Source organism: Electrona antarctica (genome assembly GCF_951216825.1).
Source record: "Electrona antarctica genome assembly, chromosome: 23".
In the NCBI taxonomy this organism is placed as follows: Eukaryota; Metazoa; Chordata; class Actinopteri; order Myctophiformes; family Myctophidae; genus Electrona; species Electrona antarctica.
Genome location: NC_136804.1, coordinates 37,581,357 through 37,603,979, shown reverse-complemented (window position 1 = coordinate 37,603,979; position 22,623 = coordinate 37,581,357). Strand labels below are relative to the sequence as shown.

Sequence of the window (22,623 nt, the reverse complement as noted above, 5' to 3'; positions counted from 1 at the left end):
GAGGGGACTGTGAAATGCCAATCAGACGTAGTGTGTTTGGTAAAACAGTCTTCTCTGTTAGAGCCTCCCATCACTGGAACAGTCTCCCCACAGAAGTAAGAGAGACCTCCAACTATCTGACCTTCAAATTCAACCTGAAAAGGTTGCTAAAAACAATTCAAATCTGTAATCATGAGTAACTATCAGCACCATTTAGTATTTCTCACCGGTGTCATTATTCACTTCACTATGTAGTTGTTCTGTCCCCTGTACCATGTTGATCTGTTCCTGTAGTGTATTGTATTGTATTGTATTGTGTTTGTGTATGGACAGAGTGTTGGGTGCTAGCACATATGCACACATGTCATCAACGCATGGTGTTTTGTGCTGGCACACTACACTCTGTCTTTCTTTTATCTGTATTGTATTGTGTTTTTGTACGGACAGTGTTGGGTGCTAGCACATTGCACACATGGCATCAACGCATGGTGTTGTGTGCTGGCACACCATACACTGTCTTTCTTTTATCATTCATTTTTTAAGAGCCTGCCCAGGGACTACAGATGGAAATTAGCTTTGGCTAACTCTGGCCCATTTACATTGAGGTGAAAACTGACATGTTGATTAATGAGCTTTGTCCCTGTCAAATAAAAAAATAAATAAAAAAATAAATGTTCTGATTACAACGGGAGCGCAGCCTTTCTGGAAACTCCAGCAGCGTCATGATTTATTTTGCGCTCGCCGTGGTCCAGCGTGTCGTTATTTCTGTTATTTTTGCGCATGTGAACCTCATACGCTGCCATTCAATTTGCGCTGCGCCTCCTACATGGATGCGGGTCTAGTGGTCTACTATTGCAGACGGCGGCCATGTTTCCATCAGAGTTTGGAAGCACTCGTTTTCAGTAGAGCAACGTCCTGCTGCCTCTTGCATTTTGTGCTAATTCAAAACAGGTGGTACGCAGGGCAGTGGATGAGCACTTCCAAACTCCAGCAACCAAAGGGGTAAGCGAACCATGGTTCGTTTTAAACGAACCATGGTTCGTTTTAAACGAACCAAACAATCACGGTGTGAAAGCGCCCTAAGTAACTGTAAGAATGTCTATGTGTAGAGTACTGTAAGTAACTGTAAGAATCATACCACAAGTTTATGTGTAGAGTACAGTAGAGGTAATAGGTAACAGGGTAACAGTAATAGAATCATACCTCTATCTATGTGTAGAGTACAGTCGAGTACAGTAATAGGATCATACCACATGTCTATCTGCGTGGAGTACTCTGAGGAGCCCAGCAGGACATCGGGCGGGCGGTACCAAAGCGTCACCACCTCGTTGGAGTAGGTTTTCGTCGGGACAGACTTGGCCCGCGCCAGACCTGATGGCAGAAACACGTTACACACACACAGAGATTAGAGAGATGTGCTAATGGGGATCCATAATAAAGTAAAGTATATACGACTGTTAAGGGCTTGATTTCATCCATTGCACGATACTATGTGCAACAAATGGTCCACTGATCTGTCCCTATCCCATGGTAGGGCATTAAGCAACTAGTCGACCTTGTTGGTACTAGTTGACTAGTGAGAGAGATGCTCATCCACAGTTCTCACCAGAACCGTTGCGCCCCAAGGCTGCTGCCTCAGTCCTCTGTTGTACAGTTTGTTTACGTTTGATTGTGTCGCCAGATGTGGGAATAACAGCGTAATTACATTTGCGGATGATACCACAGTGATCGGTTTAATAACCGACAGTGATGAGAGGGCCTATAGGAGGGAGATAGAAGATCTAACTCTATGGTGCGATAACAACAACCTCTCACTTAACACCAATAAGACCAAAGAAATCATTGTAGACTTCAGGAAGTCCAAAGGTATCCACACCCCCATTTCCATCAAAGGGTCATCTGTCGACATAGTTGATAACTTTAAATTCCTGGGCATACACATCACAGACACATTCACATGGTCACTCAACACCGAGTACATCCTCAAGAAGGCGCAGCAGCGACTGTACTTTCTGAGGCGCCTTAAAAAGTTTGGCCTAAGTACAAAAGGACTAGTGAACTTTTATCGCTGTATAATTGAAAGTGTCTTAACTGGCTGTATCACAGTGTGGTACGGTAACACGACCGCTCAGGACCGCAACAGGTTGCAGAGGACCGTTAAAACAGCAGCTAAAATCATCGGTAACACAGAACTACCCAGTCTCCACAACATCTACAACACTCGTTGTATGAAAAAAGCCCACAACATCATCAAAGACACCAGCCATCCCGCAAATACCCTGTTCAAACAACTCCCTTCCAAAAAACGCTACCAGAGCATCAAATCTCGCACCACCCGTCTCAGTAACAGTTTCTTCCCCCAGGCAGTCAGGCTGCTGGACAGCTGACCTTTAACTGTATTGCACTGTTTTGTCACCCACTTGCACTTTGTCTGTGTTTTTGTATTTTTCTTTGCACTATAGATGTTTGTCTATGTCCTGTGTATGTAAGACTGAGAATGCTCTGAGCAAAATGATTTTCATTGTATTTATACATATGACAAATAAACCTGAACCTGAACCTAGTTGATACGTTTTTTTGACTAGTTTCCCCCCCCCCCCCCCCCCGATTTTGTAGGCCTCAAGATCAGGTAGATTATAGTTATAGTCACCATGTACACAGTTTTTCAATGTACAAATATTTATTTTTTAATTTATTTTATTTTTTACATAATAGGTAGTTAAACAACTAGTCGACTAGTCGACTAGTAAACTAGGCAACTAGTCAACTAGTAAAAATGACTAGAAGTGAATGCCCTATCCCACGGTTATCCTTAGTTATTCCATTCTCTTAATTTATCCAACCTTCCCTTAACCCATTTAGACCTGAGGACGATTCTACAACATGTCTTCTAAATCCTGGCAGTTTTCTGAAAAACCCATGATTCTATGTCAGTGGTTCTCAAACATTTTCATGTAAAGGACCCCCAGAATTATCTGTAATTGGCCGCTGACCCCCATCTGGAAATATGTTGTTCCATGAACCCTCCCAGAAGCAAAGATTTGAGTTAAAAACGTTCTGAAATATATATTCAAAGATTTGCGCCACTTTTTCACGATTTTTCAAAAATAGCAGATCTACAAGCTCATAGCGCGGCACTCGGTGGCGCGCTATGAGCTTGTAGATCTGCTATTTTTCAATAGCTAAATTATAACATAATGCTTAAAACACCAAAAGGGATTCCCGCCCAGAATGGGTTCAACTCAGATGAACTGATATAAGCTGATAGAGCAGATGGAATGATTACATTTACTAATAATGATGACTCAAACAGGCAAGCGGGTACACTTTACCCTTCTGGAGATTCTAACTCCCTTTTCTGTGGAATGTCTTCACCTCAGACTTCCAGTAACTCAGGGGTTCTCAACCCGTGGGTCGCGACCCCTCGGGGGGTCGCCAAATTATTTTAGGGAGTCCCCAAATTATTTAAAAAAAAAAAAAAAAAAGGGGGGTTTTTTAAATTTTATTTTCACGATTTTTCTAAAATAGCAGATCTACAAGCTCGTAGCGCGCCACCGAGTGGCGCGCTACGAGCTTGTAGATCTGCTATTTTTCAATAGCTAAATTATAACAATGCTTAAAACACCAAAAGGGGTTCCCGCCCCAAAATGGTTTAAGGTTATTGTAGCAGTCAATTTATATTGGGGGTCGGGAGGGGGCGGGGCGGGGGTCCCGAGACATTGCCAAAGCATTTCCGGGGGTCCCCGGCCAAAAACGTTGAGAACCCCTGGTTTAGTGCACTGTTCCGTGGAAGAAAATACAACATATTCACTTTGCTACATCACTAAATGCATGGTTGGTCAGGGACCGCATGCAGCACCTTCACGGACGGAAGTATTAACAAGAGCTAGAGAGTAAATAAGACCTACATTGGATCCATTAGAACACAAAGAACTACATTGGATCCATTAGAACACAAAGAACTACATTGGATCCATTAGAACACAAAGAACTACATTGGATCCATTAGAACACAAAGAACTACATTGGATCCATTAGAACACAAAGAACTACATTGGATCCATTAGAACACAAAGAACTACATTGGATCCATTAGAACACAAAGAACTACATTGGATCCATTAGAACACAAAGAACTACATTGGATCCATTAGAACACAAAGAACTACATTGGATCCATTAGAACACAAAGAACTACATTGGATCCATTAGAACACAAAGAACTACATTGGATCCATTAGAACACAAAGAACTACATTGGATCCATTAGAACACAAAGAACTACATTGGATCCATTAGAACACAAAGAACTACATTGGATCCATTAGAACACAAAGAACTACATTGGATCCATTATTAGAACACACAGGTTCTTGTTTCCATTTCCTGAAAATGATATTTTTGGACATGAACTTTTATGGCCAACAGCGACGGTATCCAGATTACAACCACTTTATTGCAAGAGGTATTGAAAGAAGAACTTTGGGTGATGATTTGAGCTCTATGGAAATAACTGGAATGGAATCTCCTAAATAAGTGCATGTGGTAAAAGGATGACATTTAGTCGACTAAAATCGTTAACACAAAAACATTCCAGGTGACTAAAATGTGAGTAAAACTAAACGAGACCTATTCAAAAGACAAATGAATTTTTTGCTGCCAAAAACAAGACTGCCGTTCACATCCTCTGTTAGGTCCAGGCTTACCAAAGTCAGCTAGTTTCAGCTCTCCTTTCTCGTTGATGAGCAGGTTCTGGGGCTTCAGGTCCCGGTGCAGAACCTTCCTTCTGTGGCAGTACGCCAGACCGCGCAGGATCTGGAACAGGAAGATCTGGAACGCACGCACACGCATATTTTGTGGGTCCTTGACATGAAAAAGTAATAATAATAATAATTAATAATGTTAACTGAACACATGTAAATCTGGTCATCCTCACCTTCACGTTGTGCATGCTCATAATGTTCCCGCAGTCGTCCATGTACTGCTTCAGGTCCTTGTCCTGCACAACAAAACGAGACCCGTAGATTAGAAGAACTACGAAAGGCGATGGAACTACAAAGACCACCACGCAACAACGACAACATAACAACGAGAAACTTACCAGGTACTCGAAGACGAGCGTCAGGCTCTTGTCGGTGTGCACGATGTCATGTAAGGTCACTATGTTGGCGTGCTTCAAGTCCTTCAGTAACGACACTGAGAGACAAAACACAGGTAAAGACATAAGAAACTAGAACTGCACTCTGTCGAGTGCCTACTTGCGCGTTGCACACTAGTAGGCCATACATACAGGGTGGCGGTGGCTCAGGGGTAGAGTGGCCGGATGGTAACCGCAAGGTTGCTAGTTCGAACCCGGGCTCCCCCAAAGTTAGTGTCGAAGTGTCCTTGAGCAAGACTCTGAACCACTAATTGCTTCTGATGTGCAGGTTGGTGCCTTGCATGGTTTCCGCTGCCATCGGTGTATGAATGTGTGTGTGAATGGGTGAATGTAATGCACAATCTATGTAAAGCGCCTTGGATAAAGGCACTATATAAATACACCATTTACCATTTTATAAATGGCCTTCTAGTGCGCAAGCAGAGTGCACAATTACAGTGTCGACCGCTACAAACTCTGATTAATGGAGTGTTGGTGGAGGAGGAGGAGTGAAGGACTCTCACCTTCTCTGATTAATGGAGTGTTGGTGAAGGAGGAGTGAAGGACTCTCACCTTCTCTGATTAATGGAGTGTTGGTGAAGGAGGAGGAGTGAAGGACTCTCACCTTCTGTGATTAATGGAGTGTTGGTGAAGGAGGAGGAGTGAAGGACTCTCACCTTCTCTGATTAATGGAGTGTTGGTGGAGGAGGAGGAGTGAAGGACTCTCACCTTCTCTGATTAATGGAGTGTTGGTGGAGGAGGAGGAGTGAAGGACTCTCACCTTCTCTGATTAATGGAGTGTTGGTGAAGGAGGAGGAGTGAAGGACTCTCACCTTCTCTGATTAATGGAGTGTTGGTGAAGGAGGAGGAGTGAAGGACTCTCACCTTCTATGATTAATGGAGTGTTGGTGAAGGAGGAGGAGGAGTGAAGGACTCTCACCTTCTCTGATTAATGGAGTGTTGGTGAAGGAGGAGGAGTGAAGGACTCTCACCTTCTCTGATTAATGGAGTGTTGGTGAAGGACTCTCACCTTCTCTGATTAATGGAGTGTTGGTGAAGGAGGAGGAGTGAAGGACTCTCACCTTCTCTGATTAATGGAGTGTTGGTGAAGGAGGAGGAGGAGTGAAGGACTCTCACCTTCTCTGATTAATGGAGTGTTGGTGAAGGAGGAGGAGGAGTGAAGGACTCTCACCTTCTCTGATTAATGGAGTGTTGGTGAAGGAGGAGGAGGAGTGAAGGACTCTCACCTTCTCTGATTAATGGAGTGTTGGTGAAGGAGGAGGAGTGAAGGACTCTCACCTTCTCTGATTAATGGAGTGTTGGTGAAGGAGGAGGAGTGAAGGACTCTCACCTTCTCTGATTAATGGAGTGTTGGTGAAGGAGGAGGAGTGAAGGACTCTCACCTTCTCTGATTAATGGAGTGTTGGAGGAGGAGGAGGAGTGAAGGACTCTCACCTTCTCTGATTAATGGAGTGTTGGAGGAGGAGGAGGAGTGAAGGACTCTCCCCTTCTCTGATTAATGGAGTGTTGGAGGAGGAGGAGGAGTGAAGGACTCTCCCCTTCTCTGATTAATGGAGTGTTGGTGAAGGACTCTCACCTTCTCTGATTAATGGAGTGTTGGTGAAGGAGGAGGAGTGAAGGACTCTCACCTTCTCTGATTAATGGAGTGTTGGTGAAGGACTCTCACCTTCTCTGATTAATGGAGTGTTGGTGAAGGAGGAGGAGTGAAGGACTCTCACCTTCTATGATTAATGGAGTGTTGGTGAAGGACTCTCACCTTCTCTGATTAATGGAGTGTTGGTGAAGGACTCTCACCTTCTCTGATTAATGGAGTGTTGGTGAAGGACTCTCACCTTCTCTGATGGCAGTGCAGGGTGCTCCCTCCTCGTGCTCCAGCCTGATCTCTTTCAGCGCCACGAGGTTATCCGTTAACTTGCTGCGACCTTTGAACACGGTGGCATAGGTCCCCTGAGTGCACCAAAACACACAGTTTATACACGTTGGCACCATAGGTCCCCTGTGTGCACCAAAACACACAGTTTATACACGTTGGCACCATAGGTCCCCTGTGTGCACCAAACACACACAGTTTATACACGTTGGCACCATAGGTCCCCTGTGTGCACCAAACACACACAGTTTATACACGTTGGCACCATAGGTCCCCTGTGTGCACCAAACACACACAGTTTATACACGTTGGCATCATAGGTCCCCCTAATGCACCAAACACACACAGTTTATACACGTTGGCACCATAGGTCCCCTGTGTGCACCAAACACACACAGTTTATACACGTTGGCATCATAGGTCCCCCTAATGCACCAAACACACATCCATTCCAATCCCTTACGAGACATCAATAACATACTGTATTTGTCCCCAGTTTGACATGATGCCACTGAGGAGCGATCAGCTGGTTTAAACTGTGATGTACAATAATGGGAAAATCAATCACACATGGGTTTACTTTGGTGTTACAAGTCAAAGCCTCAAATGGAAACCAGTTGAAGGACCATAATATTATGGCGGTTAATATACAGTAGTAGGTCATTGTCAGCTTGTCAAGCAAAGCACTTTTTTTTTTAGATTGTCTGTTTGTTGTACTTTTAAAATGACATTTCAGATCCATTACGTACCTCTCCCAGTTTGTCCAGCTTGATGTAGGTCTCCAACTTCCCGAAGCCAATTTCTGACTGGGGAAAATATAGGGAGAAAAGGTACATAAATAAAGTAGAAAATAAAAGTTACATCGGGAGCTGCAGCGTTGTACGTACGAGAGGCGAGACTCGGCGGAATGAGCCAGAAGAAAGTCATATTTTATTATCACTAATGTCTCATGGTTGAGGCGGGGAGTGAAAGCAATAAGTAGCACCGGTGCGACCTCGTTATATTTTAACTCACACATTAAGAAATTAAGTAGCATACAGTATGCAACCTAATAGGTCGCACGCTGGAGCCCTGGGTATCGGTATTCGGTATCGGCTAACACAGAAATTGTGGTATCGGGATCGGATCGGGAACGAAAAAACATCGAAACATCCCTAATTATTATTATTATTATTATTATTACTACAGTCTTCAAGTCTTATCGTTTATCTTGCATACACCCAAGCGTACGTTGTTCTGTTCACGACCAATCCATCCATTAATCTCGCTTGCACGAGACCTGGTTGCCATAGTAACCTGTATAAGGGAGATGGGGTTGAATGGTTGCCATAGTAACCTGTATAAGGGAGATGGGGTTGAATGGTTGCCATAGTAACCAGCATAAGGGAGATGGGGTTGAATGGTTGTCATAGTAACCTGTATAAGGGAGATGGGGTTGAATGGTTGTCATAGTAACCAGCATAAGGGAGATGGGGTTGAATGGTTGTCATAGTAACCTGTATAAGGGAGATGGGGTTGAATGGTTGTCATAGTAACCTGTATAAGGGAGATGGGGTTGAATGGTTGCCATAGTAACCAGCATAAGGGAGATGGGGTTGAATGGTTGTCATAGTAACCTGTATAAGGGAGATGGGGTTGAATGGTTGCCATAGTAACTGGCCTAAGGGAGATGGGGTTGAATGGTTGTCATAGTAACCTGTATAAGGGAGATGGGGTTGAATGGTTGTCATAGTAACCTGCATAAGGGAGATGGGGTTGAATGGTTGCCATAGTAACCTGTATAAGGGAGATGGGGTTGAATGGTTGCCATAGTAACCAGCATAAGGGAGATGGGGTTGAATGGTTGCCATAGTAACCTGTATAAGGGAGATGGGGTTGAATGGTTGCCATAGTAACCTGTATAAGGGAGATGGGGTTGAATGGTTGTCATAGTAACCTGCATAAGGGAGATGGGGTTGAATGGTTGTCATAGTAACCTGCATAAGGGAGATGGGGTTGAATGGTTGCCATAGTAACCAACATAAGGGAGATGGGGTTGAATGGTTGTCATAGTAACCAACATAAGGGAGATGGGGTTGAATGGTTGTCATAGTAACCTGCATAAGGGAGATGGGGTTGAATGGTTGTCATAGTAACCTGCATAAGGGAGATGGGGTTGAATGGTTGCCATAGTAACCAACATAAGGGAGATGGGGTTGAATGGTTGCCATAGTAACCAACATAAGGGAACTGGGGTTGAATGGTTGCCATAGTAACCTGCATAAGGGAACTGGGGTTGAATGGTTGCCATAGTAACCTGCATAAGGGAGATGGGGTTGAATGGTTGTCATAGTAACCTGCATAAGGGAGATGGGGTTGAATGGTTGCCATAGTAACTGGCCTAAGGGAGATGGGGTTGAATGGTTGCCATAGTAACCTGCATAAGGGAGATGGGGTTGAATGGTTGCCATAGTAACCACCATAAGGGAGATGGGGTTGAATGGTTGTCATAGTAACCTGCATAAGGGAGATGGGGTTGAATGGTTGCTATAGTAACCTGCATAAGGGAGATGGGGTTGAATGGTTGCCATAGTAACCTGTATAAGGGAGATGGGGTTGAATGGTTGTCATAGTAACCTGCATAAGGGAGATGGGGTTGAATGGTTGCCATAGTAACCTGTATAAGGGAGATGGGGTTGAATGGTTGCCATAGTAACCAGCATAAGGGAGATGGGGTTGAATGGTTGTCATAGTAACCAACATAAGGGAGATGGGGTTGAATGGTTGCCATAGTAACCTGTATAAGGGAGATGGGGTTGAATGGTTGCCATAGTAACCTGTATAAGGGAGATGGGGTTGAATGGTTGCCATAGTAACCAGCATAAGGGAGATGGGGTTGAATGGTTGTCATAGTAACCAACATAAGGGAGATGGGGTTGAATGGTTGCCATAGTAACCTGTATAAGGGAGATGGGGTTGAATGGTTGCCATAGTAACCAACATAAGGGAGATGGGGTTGAATGGTTGCCATAGTAACCTGCATAAGGGAGATGGGGTTGAATGGTTGCCATAGTAACCTGTATAAGGGAGATGGGGTTGAATGGTTGCCATAGTAACCAACATAAGGGAGATGGGGTTGAATGGTTGCCATAGTAACCTGCATAAGGGAGATGGGGTTGAATGGTTGCCATAGTAACCAACATAAGGGAGATGGGGTTGAATGGTTGCCATAGTAACCTGCATAAGGGAGATGGGGTTGAATGGTTGTCATAGTAACCAACATAAGGGAGATGGGGTTGAATGGTTGCCATAGTAACCAACATAAGGGAGATGGGGTTGAATGGTTGCCATAGTAACCAACATAAGGGAGATGGGGTTGAATGGTTGCTATAGTAACTGGCATAAGGGAGATGGGGTTGAATGGTTGCCATAGTAACCTGCATAAGGGAGATGGGGTTGAATGGTTGCCATAGTAACCAACATAAGGGAGATGGGGTTGAATGGTTGCTATAGTAACTGGCATAAGGGAGATGGGGTTGAACGTGAACACTGGAAGAGCAATGAAGGTGACGTCCTCACAGTAGTGTGTGTGTGCGTGCACAGCCACAAGGACGCATCGTAAAAACACATACTGCACATACACACATCGTTCCTACTCTCACCTATGGTCATGAGGTGTGGGTCATGACCGAAAGAATAAGGTCGCGAATACAAGCGGCCGAAATTAGTTTTCTTCGACGGGTGGCTGGCATCTCCCTTAGAGATAGGGTGAGAAGTTCAGTCATGTGAGAGAGACTCGGAGTAGAACCGCTGCTCCTTCGCCTGGAAAGGAGCCAGCTTAGGTGGTTCGGGCATCTGGTTAGGATGCCTCTCGAGCGTCTCCCTAGGGAGGTCCCACTGGGAGGAGACCCCGGGGAAGACCAAGGCGCAGTTGGAGGAAACACATCGACTCGCTGGCCTTGGAACGTCTCGGGATCCCCCCAGGAGGAAGTCACTAATGTTGCTCTGGAGAGGGAAGTCTGGGAGCTCTCTGATGGAGCTGTCGCCCCCGCGACCCGTGTACGGATAAGCGGTTGAAGATGGATGGATGGATACACACATATGTTATGTACTCAGACGTGCGCACACACACACACACACACACACACACTCACCAACGAGGCTCTGCGGGAGCGGCGGCTGAGAGGCTGGTCGAAGGGTGGGCTGCTGAGCTGTAGTTTCTCCAGGTAACCGTCAGGAATACGGATGTCAGCCGGGAGAGACAGGCGTTTGTTCAGGTCCTGCAGCACAACATTCACAGAGATTAAAGAGAGGAGGATTAAAGGAGAGACAGGCATTTGTTCAGGTCCTGCAGCAGCACAACATTCAGAGACAGGCGTTTGTTCAGGTCCTGCAGCAGCACAACATTCAGAGACAGGCGTTTGTTCAGGTCCTGCAGCAGCACAACATTCAGAGACAGGCGTTTGTTCAGGTCCTGCAGCAGCACAACATTCAGAGACAGGCGTTTGTTCAGGTCCTGCAGCAGCACAACATTCAGAGACAGGCGTTTGTTCAGGTCCTGCAGCACAACATTCACAGAGATTAAAACGGGAGAGACAGGCGTTTGTTCAGGTCCTGCAGCACAACATTCACAGAGAGACAGGCGTTTGTTCAGGTCCTGCAGCACAACATTCACAGAGATTAAAACGGGAGAGACAGGCGTTTGTTCAGGTCCTGCAGCAGCACAACATTCACAGAGATTAAAATGGAGAGACAGGCGTTTGTTCAGGTCCTGCAGCAGCACAACATTCACAGAGATTAAAATGGAGAGACAGGCGTTTGTTCAGGTCCTGCAGCACAACATTCACAGAGATTAATGTCAGCCGGGAGAGACAGGCGTTTGTTCAGGTCCTGCAGCACAACATTCACAGAGATTCACAGAGACAGGCGTTTGTTCAGGTCCTGCAGCACAACATTCACAGAGAGACAGGCGTTTGTTCAGGTCCTACAGCACAACATTCACAGAGACAGGCGTTTGTTCAGGTCCTGCAGCACAACATTCACAGAGAGACAGGAGAGACAGGCGTTTGTTCAGGTCCTACAGCACAACATTCACAGAGAGACAGGCGTTTGTTCAGGTCCTGCAGCACAACATTCACAGAGACAGGCGTTTGTTCAGGTCCTACGGCACAACATTCACAGAGGGAGAGACAGGCGTTTGTTCAGGTCCTGCAGCACAACATTCACAGAGAGACAGGCGTTTGTTCAGGTCCTGCAGCACAACATTCACAGAGGGAGAGACAGGCGTTTGTTCAGGTCCTACGGCACAACATTCACAGAGGGAGAGACAGGCGTTTGTTCAGGTCCTGCAGCACAACATTCACAGAGAGACAGGCGTTTGTTCAGGTCCTGCAGCACAACATTCACAGAGGGAGAGACAGGCGTTTGTTCAGGTCCTGCAGCACAACATTCACAGAGAGACAGGCGTTTGTTCAGGTCCTACAGCACAACATTCACAGAGGGAGAGACAGGCGTTTGTTCAGGTCCTGCAGCACAACATTCACAGAGAGACAGGCGTTTGTTCAGGTCCTGCAGCACAACATTCACAGAGAGACAGGCGTTTGTTCAGGTCCTGCAGCACAACATTCACAGAGATTAAAGGCGTTTGTTCAGGTCCTGCAGCACAACATTCACAGAGATTAACATAGGGTGCATTTTGCATCCCAAAACGCAGTTTATAGTTAAGGGACGCAATAAAACAACGACCTCTGCATCCACGGGATGCACTACTGTACTGTTTTTTATTCTAGTTTATTTTGCTATAGCTTTAGTTATAATAATCATTTCTTCTTCTGTTTTCTACATGAATAATATAACCACATTATAACCATATAAAATGAAATGGGAGTTAAATTTGTAAAAACTAAAAATGACAAAATATGACTCCTAACGTGGTTGAAGTGAGACTCATAAAATGTCCCTGGGACTCATTTCTAAAAGACCATCCCTGCATCCTGGGACTCATTACATTGAAAACCTATTTACATCACTGCATTCATAGAAGGAACAGACGGAAAACATCTCAGTGTACAGTACACTCTCAGAGTTAAAATAACATTGATTTTACAATATAATTTGGGGGTCCCAGAGCTAGAAATGCCATTAAATGGTGGTCCGTAGACTAATGCATGTCCTTGAAATTAAACGGGTTGAGAATCACTGTTAGAGACGTAAAAATCTTCTCTTATGGGGGTCCCTGGCATGTCTTTTCAAATAGGGGTCCACAGGGCTAATTAGTGTCAATTTGGGGGTCCTTGACATGAAAAAGTTTGGGAAGCCGAAGCACTGCTCTAGAGTTACAGACTCTGGGTTGAGACCATAGAGTTAGAATATACCGTATCTAGAGAGCAGATGAGGAGCCAACTCACTTCACTCTCTGCGTGCGTGTCGACAAGGAAATGTGAAAAATATTGACAATAAGACTATAATGTCTAAAATATTGTGTGATTTACTTCCTCGGCCTGCTGGCTGTCTACTGGCGCAAGGCACGACGACGCATTGGGCCATTATGTTAAGCTCCTACAACAGATCCTATCTTATCTTAGTGATGTCATATCCTTCAAAAAGGCCCCTATGTCCTTCTCTGTATGGCTATGTAACACGCCAAGTGGCCAAGTGGCCAAGTATGTAACAAAGATTAAGTACAAATAAACCTGTGTGCGTGTGTGCGTGCGTGTGTGTGTGCGTGCATGCGTGCGTGCTGGGGAGAAGTAGGTCAGTGCATATGCAGTCTAGAGGCAACACACTCCGCCTCAGATGCAAAAGATGATTGAGTGTTCAAAGGGTACAGTACACTCAAAGACCACCAGGGGGCAGACTCCCACCAGGGTGTCAGGATCCATTCACTTCACACACACACCACCAGGGGGCAGACTCCCACCAGGGTGTCAGGATCCATTCACCTCACACACACACACACACCACCTTGCAGCACATCCATACATATTAATGTGATTTATTAAAAGTGTCCAAGCCGGTCATTAGCTCTGCTGTGGTAGGCTGAATCTACGGAGAGAAAGCAATCATGCCGAGATGAATGTGATCTCGCCGATGTCGGCCAACATAAGAGTTGAGAGTCACAGACCATTAGCAAGAAATGGCGTCTTATAAAATTGTCAGCATGATGTAAATATTGCCTGCTAGTTTCTCTGTTCTCTTTGGGGGTTCCTTCCTCGTCAAGGACGACAAACACAGAAACGCCGCCACAAGCTGCTGGGCAAGCAGGGACGACGTGCACATCAAAGGGTAGCCTGGCTAATAAGCCAGACTCAAATCACACTGTCGTGTGGTATTTGAGTCTGGAGATGCTGTGTATGGATCTTGTTTCCCGGGGGGCGGGTTCAAACATTTTCTCTTTGACGCAATTGGTCAGAGCTACTGTCAGTCAAAGGTCTCAAGCATTGAAAGTCACTGTACCAAAGCCCGCCCATATTGCATACCGCGTCCCGATTGGCCACACCAGTTCTCTGGTGTAGGAAATGGGCGTACAATTGAGCCTCTCCAGACCGTAATCCGCCGGCAGGCAATTTATTTTTTGCCAACGGCTGATTCGGTCTGGCTTATTAGCCAGGCTAATCAAAGGGGGCTTCAGCCACCTGCCCTTTTACCCGTCTGTAAAACAACTGCCCTCTCCAGACAACGAATGCAGCCTTTACTACTATGGTAAAAGAAATGCAACATGCCACTCCTCTCCTTTCCATGCCATGCCAGAAAGGCAGCATTCAGAATAATTGTTTTTTTTTCTCCGAAGTCTCCTGAACTAATCTGTTTCGAAATCCAATGTCGTACATACACCGTATCTCCAGTAGATAAAGAGTGCTGGGTTGCGCCCCCGAAAATAGCTGATCTACAAGCTCTCAACATGTCGCAGCGCGACGCGTTGTTGTGAGCTTGTAGATCTGCTATTTTGGGCCAAAAGTGCCCTCTTATGGGATTTCAGCCCCTGCCCCTCTAGCACTCTCTGCACGTGCCTGGCCTGCTGGCTAGCATGAACGCTAGCATGAACGCTAGCATGAACCCTGCGGTTCAGAGACCTTACTGATGAAGCCTCAGTTAGAATACTGTACTGAACCCTGCGGTTCAGAGACCTTACTGATGAAGCCTCAGTTAGAATACTGTACTGAACCCTGCGGTTCAGAGACCTTACTGATGAAGCCTCAGTTAGTATACTGTACTGAACCCTGCGGTTCAGAGACCTTACTGATGAAGCCTCAGTTAGAATACTGTACTGAACCCTGCGGTTCAGAGACCTTACTGATGAAGCCTCAGTTAGTATACTGTACTGAACCCTGCGGTTCAGAGACCTTACTGATGAAGCCTCAGTTAGTATACGGTACGTCAGGTTGATCTCTGGAAGGTTGATAAAGCCTCAGTTAGTATACTGTACGTCAGGTTGCTCTCTGGAATGTTGAAATTCCCTGACGTTCTGCCACAGCGCAAGTTAAGCATGTCAAGAGATTAGCCTCTCAGCTGATGCCAGGGGAAGAGAGAGACCGTGGTGGGGGGGAGAAGGGGTTGGTGGTACACAATGCACACTCCCTGTACAGCCAATAATGTCAACAGACAGACACAGTCAAATCCTTAGTGTTCCACAAGGTTCATGTCCTCGTCAGGGTTTGAACTCAGCTCTCCATGCAGGGCCCAACATTTTTAATCCCTATCTGTATCTAATCGGATGAGATTTTGGGGGAGTTCAAAACCAGAAATCAGGATTGGGATCACTCGGATATCCGATAAGATCGGGAAATCCAATCCAAGCTGTAATCTGGATTCAATCTTCTAAAATGGGTAGTTAAAAACGAAAACGCAAGGATTCATTGGGGTCAGTTTGATCCCCAAAACAAATCTGGATTACCTTGATGGGCTGGAATACCAAAGCAAAACACCTACATGGAGATGCGTCGGGTATCTTAGTGAAGTGTCTATTTGTACGTCTCTAAATGTTTTGATGAATTGAACAACTCTTGTAAACAAGTGTAATGCTTTATTGGGTCGTTCTCTCACAGTTAACAGTCTTTGTATTGAGTTGTGCTTGAAATGTACTGTAATTCTGCAAAATGTTAATAAATACTTCAATCAATCAAATCAATCAATCAAACTCACCTCCATGGAGATGCGTCGGTGGACCCGGTTCCTCAGACACACCCCCGTGGGAGACTGGACCTCGTCGGAGGACGTTCCCGACGCCTGGTCGCTCTCCCCGTCAGAACCCATCTTCAGGTTCTCATGGACGATGTCTGCGGAGGTGAAGTCAATAACGTTAGGACCACAGTGTCAGTGACATGTATACTATTTAAATAGTCCTGAGAAAAAAATGCTGCCATTTGTCCCAAAGTGACTGCAAAGAAATGCTGATATTTGTTTTAAAAAAAAGCTTTATACCCTGTTTAAACATGTAGAATGCAATGTGACGTAGCTCTGTTTACAAAATGCTGTACCTCCTCCAACTGTATATACTTTCCCCATTTTCAACTGTACTTATTGTATTGTACTGTGCTTTGGCAATGTAAACGTTTGTTTTCTCATGCCAATAAAGCTCCTTTGAATTGAAAATTGACATGACACCGCTGGCTTGGTTGAATGCTTGATTCTGATTGGTCAATCGCTTAATTCAGCGGTGAATTATGTGTCGATAATGACCGCTGCCTAATCAAACCCTCTGAGCACCGGCTGCGCCCGCTTGATTTACTGCTGTTTCCAACATGACAGCCATGTAAACACACACACACTAGTGACACACAATGTCATTTACAGCTAAACATTGCTCTTAAAAATGTTTTTGAAAACATTTGAGCAAGAAATAGACGAAGCAGGACCCGAAAATGGATTCTATTTGATCAACTCACTTCCTTGTTTTCCTTCCTTGCAGACGCAGCCAGCGCAAACTTATGGAATACTTTTTTTGTTGTGTTTTGGGTCAATGTATTAATTTATGTTAGTTAGCCATGTAATAAGCGTGGCTCACCGACAGGGAGTTTAACCACCTCGGCTTCGCCTCGGTGGTTAAACTCCCTGTCGGTGAATTATCTCCCGATAATGACCACCTAGCCAGATATTATCCCTTACTTAAATGATTAGATCATCAGGCATGCTCAATGTTCCCGAATGACTACCAGGGACAAGTTCTGTGTTTTTCCGAGGGTCACTGTGACAGGGCGTGTCGTGTGGCTGTTGCCTGGTCTCGTTAACCTTCGGATAACGAGACCAAGGGGTGTCTACTTAGTCAGGTGATATTAATAAAATCTGGGAATACATTTCTTACCAAGAATGTTCTTCACCAATGTGTTTGTAAGGGTGTCTACTAACATATCCCACATTGGTTTATATTCAACCATCCTAGGGGAATTTTTGACAGCTGCTGAAAGTTGGGGTACCATCAACTACCATTATAAGGAAAAAATGTCTAAATTTCATAATGTTTTAAGTAGCATGTGACGTGTCAAACTAGGGGTTTTCATGATTCTGAATCCATTATAAGCATTCATTTTGCACGAAAAACACTCCTTGGGCTAAAAATGGCCATAGCCGTCATCACAAATGTGATGAAGTCAGCTTATTTGGGCACATTTGGGCCCTAATGTGCCCAAATGTGTCTATGGCCGAATTTAGCCCAACGAACGAGTGACATTATACTGATAATATTCCTTGACTATACTGTCTAACCGCACGCTTAGCGTATCTCTAAGACACATAGATACAGTATCCAAGTCGAGCGTTTGTCAGTCAAAGGTATTTTTACAGATCGATGCAAGTTTCGGTGGGCGGAAAAGGTCATAATTAGAGCCCTTTTCTCCTCCACTCTGACAGACTTTACTAGACCCCCCACTCTACTGTCTCTTTCATCCCAGCCAGTAGTCTCTCTCAGTCTCTCTCTCAGTCTCTCTCTCTCTCTCTCAGTCTCTCTCTCTCTCTCTCAGTCTCTCTCTCTCTCTCTCTCTCTCTGCCACCCCCCCAAGGCCAAAGATTAAACACTCAAACCTGCCTCTTCCTCCAAGACCATAAAACTGAAACTACATACTTACCACGACTGCGTGGTACGTGCCTTCAAGAAGCCCCTTTTGGTGTTTTAACTTGTAAGCATTATGTTATACTTTAGCCGTTGAAAAAAGCATATCTACAAGCTTGTGAAAATGTGAAGCAAATCTTTGAATATGTATTTTTTCAGAGCGAATGTTTTTTAACTACAAATCTTTGAATATATATTCTTTCAGAGCGAATGATTCTTCGGGGGGGGGGGGGGGGGGGGTCCCTGGAACTACATATTTTCAGATGGGGGTCGGCGGCCAATTACATATCATTTTTGGGGGTCCTTGACATGAAATAGTTTGAGAACCACTGACATAGAAACATAGGGTTTTCAGAAAACTGTCAGGATTTAGAAGACATTTGTAGAATCGGCCTCAGGTCTAAATGGGTTAACCCATTCTGGGCGGGAACCCCTTTTGGTGTTTTAACTAAGCATTATGTTATACTTTGCTATTGGAAAATAGCAGATCTACAAGCTCGTAGCGCGCCACCGAGTGGCGCGCTACGAGCTTGTAGGTCTGCTATTTTTGAAAAATCGTAAAATTGCGGCACAAATCTTATTATTTCGACGTCAGGCCTAGGCAGAACACACTGATGAACTGAGCGCATGCACCCAGCGACTGGCGGTAACAAGTTACCACGGACGGGGAGTTACTTCACACCCCTGTTATCTTATCAGCATGTCAACACCTCCAGTCTGGGAGCAGCCTGTCATCAGACATCACACAGGGCATTCTGTTCATTCTTACAGCTTAATGTTTACACTCCATGAGTTAAATGAACCCTCAGGATTTGACAGTGTACCGTCCGTACCTAGGGTTGCAAAAGTTTAAGAATGTTTAAAGGAGCATTCAGTGATTTGGGTGATTTGGAAAACCCCCCGGTCCGCCCCGGTAACAAGATGTGCACACGCACTACAGTGGGGGGACGGACGGACACGCCAACAGCACTCACACCAAGGCCCGCCCCCGCTCAATCATGATTGGCGGAAGGCCCCTCTCTATCCTGATTGGATGAAGGCCGGGCCACCTCCTAGGCAAAAACGAAACCTAAGGTTTTTTTGACCCCCAGGGGTTAACTGGGGACAGGGAGGAACACCTTATATGGTCAGCACACTCTATAGTAGGGAGGATTATCACAACAAAACAAAAAAAATAAGTGATATTTGAATTAAGTGAAATCACTGAATATACCTTTAAAAGGTGGAAATGTTAAATTGGAGGGAACAGAAATTAAAGGTAGTCTCTCGAGACAGACTGTGGACTGAGGAGGGCGCTGTTTCTCCATCGTTTTTCCAATGGAAGGCTGGGAATGCAGCTTAGCATAGTGGCTCAGGCAGTGTTGTTTTTGGCAGAACATTTTTATTTTAGTCTTTGGACTGAGTAGACTAAAATGTATTTTGGCGGGACTTGATACCATCATAATGACTGATTTTAAACTTGCTGAAAATAGCCGATCTACAAGCTCACAACGTGCCGCGCTGCGACGCGTTGTGAGCTTGTAGATCGGCTATTTTCAGCATGCAACCAAGTGTAAAATTACTTATACTGGATCTCTTGTCCACTAGTCCCTTCCTAACATTTTAGTCTAGTTTTTATTTGTAGATGAAATTGTCTATATATTTAGTCTTAGTTTTAGTCATCATAGCTTAGTTTCCATTTAGTTTTCGTCAGTGGACGAACATTTTTTGTCTTAGTTTTAGTCGACGAAATCAACACTGCTGAGGGCACTGTTTTTCCATCGTTTTGCCAATGGCTTCTCAGATTGGAAGGCTGGGAATGCAGCTTAGCAGGAGTGTAATGCAAGACGCTGAGATGTATCTGAACATGTGGTGTAGAGTCTGCTCTGCACATGTGATGGGAGAATATACTGTCTGTCCATGCAGAGGGTTCTGCAGGCATGAAGTCTACTGAATTATTTTTGTATGGGATGGACGGCACTGTACTGTACTGTACTGTACGTACTGTACTGTACTGTACTGTACTGTACTGTACTGTACTGTACTGTACTGTACTGTACTGTACTGTACTGTACTGTACTGTACTGTACTGTACTGTACTGTACTGTACATGGATTGCAGTGTGCATGGTTTGGTTTCACAATTCAACAGAATGTCCGTCAGAATGTTTTCAACATTGTTACAGAAACATGTCACAAGATCTAGTAATGTTTGATTCTGCAAACATTAAGTTCAATATTATTAACCCATTTTGACCTGAGATCAGATTCTAAAAATGTCTTCTACATCCTGACAGAAAGCTATGTTTCTATGTCGTTCTTCGACATAAAAAGTATTTTTCAAATAGCTAAAGCATAACATAATGCTAACACCAAAAGGGGTTCCCCCCCAAAATGGGATAACATACAAGAAAGATATTCTATTGAAATTGGTCATATTCTGTGTATTCTTCTCTGCCACTTTTCAAAACCTCAGAAGAATTGCTCTCTCTCATCATTGTGTTTTGTCACGCTTTCCCCCCTATGACTTCTACTTTGATATTTTCCCCATTCAGCATACTTTTCCATCTCTGGCTTGTTATCTTGAAAATTAAAGATTTTCAGAGATTGAGTGTGCCTATATTTTTTCATATACTTTCATATACTCATATACATGTGACTCCGGCGAATATCAGACGACTCGCCCCTTTACCAACTCGCCCCCGTGAAATGTGTTAATGTAGTTAACAGTTAATTTAGTATTTCCCTCCCTCTCTGAAATCTAGTCGATCTCTATACTCTGTAAAATTAAGAAAGAATAACATGACACAGAGATGGTGACTGCTTAATTAAGTTAATTTAGGACCTTCTAGCAGTTAATTTAGTTTTATTAAACACATTTCTTCCATGTAGCCCATGTTTTGTAATGGCATCATCATGCTATTATGCCCGTGGATATATATAGTGAACTTAACAATGATACATTAATATGATAATACCTTTTATGTTGTTATTTACAGCTAGGTAGAGTCTACTGGCAGATGAGCTGTGTTTTCTGTCTTTTTCACTTTTCCATCCATGAGATTATACTCATTATATTATTTCCCTCCTCCGTTTGCCCATCACTTCTACGTAGCCCTTGTTTTTATATCACTATCTTTCCACAGTCCTCAAAAAGTAAACAAATGTATCTGTATTTCTTTCTCTTCCCATGTGTCACTTTGTTACTCACTGCTGCTCCTTAAGACAAGAGACGAGGACAGTGTGTTCTGTCCCATATATAGATGGCCTGGTTGTTGGATCCAAGTCTTATATTAACTAGGCCAGGGTCCACTTTAAAGAGATACTGGTCCCCAGCAGGGACTCATATACGACATCATGGTCATAATGAGAGGTCTGAGAGAACATGTTGATGAAGTCTGTTTCCCAAGGACGTCGTCACATGGAGGTGATGTGTATATGAGTCTATATATAAGTATATATAAGTATATATATAAGTCTGTTTCCCAAGGACGTCGTCACATGGAGGTGATGTGTATATGAGTCTATATATAAGTATATATGTCTGTTTCCCAAGGACGTCGTCACATGGAGGTGATGTGTATATGAGTCTATATATAAGTATATATAAGTCTGTTTCCCAAGGACGTCGTCACATGGAGGTGATGTGTATATGAGTCTATATATAAGTATATATAAGTATATATAAGTCTGTTTCCCAAGGACGCCGTCACATGGAGGTGATGTGTATATGAGTCTATATATAAGTATATATAAGTCTGTTTCCCAAGGACGTCGTCACATGGAGGTGATGTGTATATTAGTCTATATATAAGTATATATAAGTATGTATAAGTCTGTTTCCCAAGGACGTCGTCACATGGATGTGATGTGTATATGCTACTAGCAGTGTTGTTTTCGTCGACTAAAACTAAGATGAAAAATGTTCGTCGACTACCTTTTTTCACTGACGAAAACTACATGGAAACTAAATGAAAACTAAGCTGTGATGACTAAAACTAAGACTAAATATACTGACAATTTCGTCAACAAATAAAACTAGACTAAAATGTTAGGAAAGGACTAGTGGACAAGAGATCCAGTATAACGGCCAAGCTACACCAGGCTTTTCTCGAATAAAAAACGCGCGCGTTTACCCAAAACGCGCGCGTTGAATTTAGGTCCAGTACTATTTTAAAAAACGCACGCGAGGGTAAACGCGCGAGAAAAGCCTGGTGTAGCTTGGCCGCAAGTCATTTTACACTTTGCTGAAAATAGCAGATCTACAAGGCTGCCTCAGGCTACCTCACACAGTACATGGTGTGTAGGCTGCCTGCGCAGGCTACCTCACACAGTACATGGTGTGTAGGCTGCCTGCCTCAGGCTACCTCACACAGTACATGGTGTGTAGGCTGCCTGCTCAGGCTACCTCACACAGTACATGGTGTGTAGGCTGCCTCAGGCTACCTCACACAGTACATGGTGTGAGGCTGCCTGCGCAGGCTACCTCACACAGTACATGGTGTGTAGGCTGCCTGCGCAGGCTACCTCACACAGTACATGGTGTGTAGGCTGCCTGCGCAGGCTACCTCACACAGTACATGGTGTGTAGGCTGCCTGCGCAGGCTACCTCACA

The 22,623-nt window shown here is 44.4% G+C and overlaps 1 protein-coding gene across 3 annotated transcripts in view; it reads right to left on the bottom strand.

Moving 5' to 3' along the window:
• The window catches only part of cdk17 (cyclin dependent kinase 17), a 46,102-nt gene that overhangs the window by 6,340 nt on the left and 17,139 nt on the right, over window positions 1-22,623 (bottom strand). For all 3 annotated transcript variants that reach the window (XM_079494613.1, XM_079494614.1, XM_079494615.1), the window contains 8 exons: window positions 16,128-16,261; window positions 11,141-11,266; window positions 7,757-7,813; window positions 6,970-7,084; window positions 5,081-5,175; window positions 4,916-4,978; window positions 4,686-4,809; window positions 1,230-1,350 (listed from right to left, as the gene is read on the bottom strand). In XM_079494613.1, coding sequence (XP_079350739.1) covers window positions 1,230-1,350; window positions 4,686-4,809; window positions 4,916-4,978; window positions 5,081-5,175; window positions 6,970-7,084; window positions 7,757-7,813; window positions 11,141-11,266; window positions 16,128-16,261 — 835 coding nt within the window. The remainder of the gene's footprint in view (window positions 1-1,229; window positions 1,351-4,685; window positions 4,810-4,915; window positions 4,979-5,080; window positions 5,176-6,969; window positions 7,085-7,756; window positions 7,814-11,140; window positions 11,267-16,127; window positions 16,262-22,623) is intronic.